This window comes from Micropterus salmoides, unplaced genomic scaffold, assembly GCF_014851395.1.
Source record: "Micropterus salmoides isolate LMB-PRFRI ecotype aquatic unplaced genomic scaffold, ASM1485139v1 Ms_hic_scaffold_14, whole genome shotgun sequence".
NCBI lineage: Eukaryota > Metazoa > Chordata > Actinopteri > Centrarchiformes > Centrarchidae > Micropterus > Micropterus salmoides.
The window spans coordinates 6,623,948-6,629,947 of NW_024040485.1; the positions used below are offsets into that span (position 1 = coordinate 6,623,948).

Sequence of the window (6,000 nt, forward strand, 5' to 3'; positions counted from 1 at the left end):
AAATTTATTAACCCATGGAGGTCTGGATTTGGAGTCACACTCAGAATCAAAGTGGAAAACCACACTACAGGCCGACCCAACTTTGATGTAATGTCCTTAAAACAAGTCAAAATGAGGCTCAGTAGTGTGTGTGGCCTCCACGTGCCTGTATGACCTCCCTACAACGCCTGGGCATGCTCCTGATGAGGAGGCGGATGGTCTCCTGAGGGATCTCCTCCCAGACCTGGACTAAAGCATCCGGCAACTGCTGGACAGTCTGTGGTGCAACGTGGCGTTGGTGGATGGAGCGAGACATGATGTCCCAGATGTGCACAAATGGATTCAGGTCTGGGGAACGGGCGGGCCGGTCCATAGCATCAATGCCTTCCTCTTGCAGGAACTGCTGACACACTCTAGCCACATGAAGTCTAGCATTGTCTTGCATTAGGAGGAACCCAGGGCCAACCGCACCAGCATATGGTCTCACAAGGGGTCTGAGGATCTCATCTCGGTACCTAATGGCAGTCAGGCTACCTCTGGCGAGCACATGGAGGGCTGTGCGGCCCCCCAAAGAAATGCCACCCCACACCATTACTACACACTAGAGTGAAAGCACCGCCAGCATTCAAAAGTGACCAAAACATCAGCCAGGAAGCACAGGAACTGAGAAGTGGTCTGTGGTCACCACCTGCAGAACCTCTCCTTTATTGGGGGTGTCTTGCTAATTGCCTATAATTTCCACCTGTTGTCTATTCCATTTGCACAACAGCATGTGAAATTGATTGTCAATCAGTGTTGCTTCCTAAGTGGACAGTTTGATTTCACAGGAGTGTGACTGACTTGGAGTTACATTGTGTTGTTTAAGTGTTCCCTTTATTTTTTTGAGCAGTGCATATAGGGTGGCGATGGTGCAATGGATAAGATACCTGCCTTTGGTGTGAGACTTAACCCTTGTTGCTTGTATAGCAATTGTAAGTCACTTTGGATAAAAGTGTCACTGGACTGTGCTGCATTTTGGCTTCATCACCCTTCCTCCTGTATGTGCGTTCTTAAAATTAAAATCGGTTTGTTATGTCTGTGGTATCCCATGTTTTTAAAATTGATTAAGATTTTAAAATCGGTGTGCACCAGACATAAGTTGGCACCTTGTTTTGTGGATCCGTTTGTGATTAACAAGGTTATTAACCCCATGGTGGTAAGACTACCAGCATCTATGACGAGTCTGCCCAACCACATACCTCTTCATCAACACGTTTGTTTATAAAAACTGCTCACTTTCACATCGCCTGCTGTGTTCTGTGTTGGCTCTTGGGTCCACCAACATGAGGTGTAACAGCATAGAGCTTTTACAAAATGATTGAGTCAAGCTTATTTTCAGTTGTACCCCATAGACCATGACCTCAATGTTGGCTGCTTTTCTGTCGTTAAAGTTAATATAATTAGATAAACCACAAAGCTGTGGTTGTAGCAATGAAATCAGTATTATTGATGCATCCCTCTGCAGGGCCTTTTTGGTGATGGAGGTGATGTTCAGCTCCCATTTGAGGTCCTGGGAGATGATGGTGCCCAGGAAGCGGAAGGAGTCCACAGTGGCGACTGATGAGTCACGCAGGATGATGGGCGAGGGTGGGGCTGGGCTTTCTGAAGTCCATGACCATCTCCACTGTCTTCAGAGCTCCAGACTGTTCTGGCCGCACCAGGTCATTATGTAAGTAGATGTAGGATTTTATGTGATCCACTGTTGACATTTACTCGCAGGCCTATGTGTATGCTCCCAGAGAAGGTCCCTTTCCTGCTGTGTTGGATCTAAACACCTTTACATCTGACATATCTGGCTAACATAGGTTTTGTGGTTCTGGCTGTAGCAGTGTTTACTTGTTAATGTCAGAGATGCATCTGGACCACTTTAAAGCAGTGGATTTCTTACATAGTCATTGGGCTGCATGGTTGTGCATCTCCCTATTTTCAAGACTAGGTGCCCACTGCGTGTGCAGGGTTTTTCATTTTAGCAAAGCTTAAAATTCTCCTGAGGATGTAATGGGCAATGGCCAACACTGGACCGACCGATGGTGTAACTTCCTCACTCACCCAATACGCCAGGTACCAGACTTGTGTTTATAAGGTGGCCCCGCTCCAGCCAAAGATGGTTAAGTTCAAGTTTATTGATATGTGTCAGTACACAAGAAAAATAAACATGAAACATGAAAAAATTAAGAATACAAAATTACCGTAGCCTATACAGAATAACATTCAACAAATGAGAGATAGGACACTTTCCTTGTCATCCTACTTTATATGCGACTTAAAGTTCTAAAAGGAAAATGGACAACAAAGTATTGTATGCTAACTTGGTTAAATTTTACTTTATTTCAAAAACTAAGGTTTCTTCAGCTTCTGATGTCTTAAGATGTTTTCCTATTTCAATTTAAGCTTAAAGTATTTTATCAGAGAACTTCCTGTTTTATACTTTTTTATGTTGTCAAATGCGAATTTGGAAAAGCCACCGTCACCTATCTTGGACAGCAGGTTGGGCAGGGACAAGTGCGCCCTGTTGAGGCCAAGGTTGTTGCCATCAGGGACTGCCCTGTTCCCACGACCCGGAAAGCCCTGCGCCAGTTTCTGGGGATGGCTGGATACTACAGGAGGTACTGCCGCAACTTCTCCAGTATCGCCTCCCCACTCACAAGTTTACTCAGCACCAAGGTGGATTACGTATGGACCCCAGAATGCCAGGTAGCATTTGATAGTGTAAAGACCTTGTTATGTCACACTCCTGTGCTCGCTGCCCCTGACTTTACCGCTCCCTTCAAGCTTGAGGTAGACGCCAGTGCAGTGGGCGCTGGTGCTGTCCCGTTACAGGACGGGGAGGATGGTATTGACCATCCTGTTGCTTACTTTTCCCGCAAGTTCAACCGACACCAGATAAATTATTCCACCATTGAAAAGGAAGCCCTTGCTCTGTTGTTAGCACTACAGCACTTTGAGGTCTATGTTGGGTCTACTCCTCTGCCTGTTGTTGTGTTCACTGATCATAATCCCCTTGTTTTTCTGTCTCGCATGTTTAACCACAACCAGCGACTCATGCGATGGGCACTGGTGGTTCAGGACTTCAACCTCGACATCCGACATAAGAAGGGCTCTGAAAATGTGCTAGCTGATGCTTTGTCGAGACTGTAGAGATTAGCTAAGTTAGTAGCTTTATTGCCAAGCCACGGGGGCTTATAATTTAAGGGGGGGGAGTGTTACGGCCGTCGCTGGCTGCCTTAGAGTAGTTGTGTTTTGGAGTTGTCTGAACTGTATGCAAATCCCCGCTGCAAGCACCTGTTGAGGATTGGTTCCCCTGGATCTGGAACCACCCACTTCCTGGTTGCTGTTTGCTGGCGTCTGATTGGTGTGGCCGAAGATCCTACCGAACCTGCCAACCAGGACTCACCAATCAACACCAGCTGGCCTACTAATAGTTTGTGTTCCTGCAGTTCGAGGCGACTGTGAGCCAGTGATCAGTTCGCCTTGTTGTTGGTTGTGTACCCCTGTGAATGTCTTGAGTGTTGAATTTACCTATTTCTGTCAGTTGCCTGCTTAAGTGACTCTTGTCAGTTAAAAACTTACATTCCTGTACAGCATGTAGGTACTGACCTCCTTTTGTTAAGTGTTTTTTTTGTCAGTACCTACATAGCCTCCTTTTGTTGTTTTTTTTTTCGGAGACAACTCATTTAATTAAACAATTGACTCAACCTGAATTCAGTTGTCCTTACCACCTTAATTTATCCCAAATACCTTGTTACTGCCCTACCCTAACGAGCTGGGTTGTAACAATGTTTTCTGTCTCAGTGAAGTTGTTTTTCCTTTTGCATTTTTCACTTTAAGCTTTTCCTTCATCCATTTCAGGCTTTTTCGATTTCACTTTTGATTCTCAAGCTGCCATTTCATGATATCAGTTTCAATCTCAAATGTTCTATTTTCCACTATTCACATTTTAACAATTCAATTTCAGTCAGATTCTAGCAGTGCACTAAATACATCTTAACGTTTTCTCCTTTAAATGTAGTGAGCATGCACCCTGTTTTCATAGCCTTACAAGAAGCGATATCACCTATTATCAATCAAATATTAAATGGTTCTATTCATTACAAAACATTAACACACATTCACACATGATTATACTAGAGTTAAAGGTGGGGTATGCAATTCTAATCCAATACATATCTTTTTGTCAAATTCAGTGAATATCTTCTCACGCTCATAGCTGTCCGTTCTGTCTGGTGTTTGAAAACAGCCCAAACAAACAAAGTGGCTTGGAAAACGTCACACAACACTATTCCAGTCATGATTTGTGTGTCAGGTAACTTTAAATTACTGCACACACACTAAGCTTACTTTCTAGTTCTCCAGGATAGGCAGTGGTTGTGATGTTAGCTACAGTAGCAGGAGAGTTGTGAGTATCGCTGTCTGTGTTAGCTTCGCAGCAGCAACTGTAGCCACAACTTATCTAATGTTAGTTACATTACTTGCTGTGTCGCTGTGCGCTCTATATCGTGATATTTGTCATGGTATTGGATTTATCCAGAATCGCACCCCACCTTCAATTAGCAGCCTTGAAGTATTTCCTATCATCCAATTTGCATCTATAATTTGGCTTTAGTACGAGTAGCATCACAGCTCAGCTGAGATCGTAAGAACTCCTGGATCTTCTTCCACATGTGGACTTCAGCTGCTGCGTGAGCCACCGGCTCACCCCCCCACAGCACTGAACTGCTGAGGAGCCCATGTAAAGCGGAGGGACAGAACGGTCCATAAGGCGGCTCCAGTAGGTGTCCAGCTCTCGGGTAATACACAGTCTCAAAGTTATCCTTCCCATGACGCTTCAGTCTCTCCACCATCTCATCCATGTAACCTTTACTGTCCCAGTTGAGGTCGTCCTCTGAAGCCACAAACAGGAAACGTCCCTTGGCTTGTTCAATGGGGACCAGGCTGCCCTTGTTTTCCTCTGCCAGGGGATTTTTAACACTGTACTTGATAACGATAGCCCCTGAATTTGTGGTAATCACCTTGCTGGAGTCGTACAGTAATGGTGTGAGGATTTGGCGTTTCCTGTAGTATAGAGGAACAGCTATATTGGCGTTGCTGCCGTTGATCCACACTGTGGCCTCAACACCTGGCACATAAGCAGCAAGTGAAAGCGCAATATCTGCCCCCTTTGATCGTGATATTATACCAACTCCTTTACTGCCCACCTGGGAGGAAAATAAAGAAATAAATGCAACACGATATAATAAACACAGAGCTCAGGAACTGGGCTACGAAGGTGAATCAGGATAACAGTGTAAAAACTGGACCAAATGTGGAGGTCTACTCAAGCATGGTGGATCAATCAACTTTGAAAAAAACTGTATTATCAACATAATTAGTCAATTGTATGATAAAACTATATAAAAACATGTAAAAACACCTATTTTGAAAGTAGTACGACCTTTCGCTAATCTAACTAAAATGGAAGGAGTCTCTGCCTGTCTCATGATTTTCTCAAAAACGGTTCAGCCGATCGCCTTCACGCTGAGGATCCAAGGCAGTGCAATGTTGAGTGCAAGCTCTTGAGATCTAAGGAACATATTTTATTAGTAATGCGTTACTACCACCAAAAGTGCACACTGTGTAGTGTATTGACAGAGGACCAATTAACTGCTTAGCACACTTCAAAATAAACACTTATGACACAATAATTCGCATAAATGTCAATTTTAAGCTTCAAATAAGAGCCAGCCAAGAAAGTCCAGCATAAACCCCCGTAAAATGCACAATGGAATTACACTGGGTTTTGTGTAGATTAAATCAGCAAGATATTACATGTAATTTGTAAGATTAGAGGTGCTGGTAGGTGGGCTTGGAACCTTTAGACAGAGCCAGAAAAGTGGCTGCTGGCTTTAGGCCCGTGCCATGGGTCCGAACAATATAATATTATTTGAAGCAGTTGTAATCGTTTTTTTTAGAATAATAATGTTTCAACCTTTCACATTGTTATTT

The 6,000-nt window shown here is 43.9% G+C and overlaps 2 protein-coding genes across 3 annotated transcripts in view; both read right to left on the minus strand.

Annotated features, from left to right (window-relative positions):
* The window catches only part of LOC119901727 (acyl-coenzyme A thioesterase 1-like), a 252,914-nt gene that overhangs the window by 26,522 nt on the left and 220,392 nt on the right, over positions 1–6,000 (minus strand). The window lies entirely within an intron of this gene.
* The window catches only part of LOC119901730 (acyl-coenzyme A thioesterase 5-like), a 246,313-nt gene that overhangs the window by 1,244 nt on the left and 239,069 nt on the right, over positions 1–6,000 (minus strand). Inside the window, exon 4 of one of the 2 annotated variants that reach the window (XM_038717357.1) lies at positions 4,556–5,213. The exons of the other annotated variant lie outside the window; for it this stretch is intronic. Within the exon in view, the coding sequence (XP_038573285.1) occupies positions 4,605–5,213 (609 nt within the window). The 3' untranslated portion in view covers positions 4,556–4,604. Of the gene's footprint in view, positions 1–4,555; positions 5,214–6,000 lie in introns of those variants that run through there. 2 annotated transcript variants of the gene reach the window in all.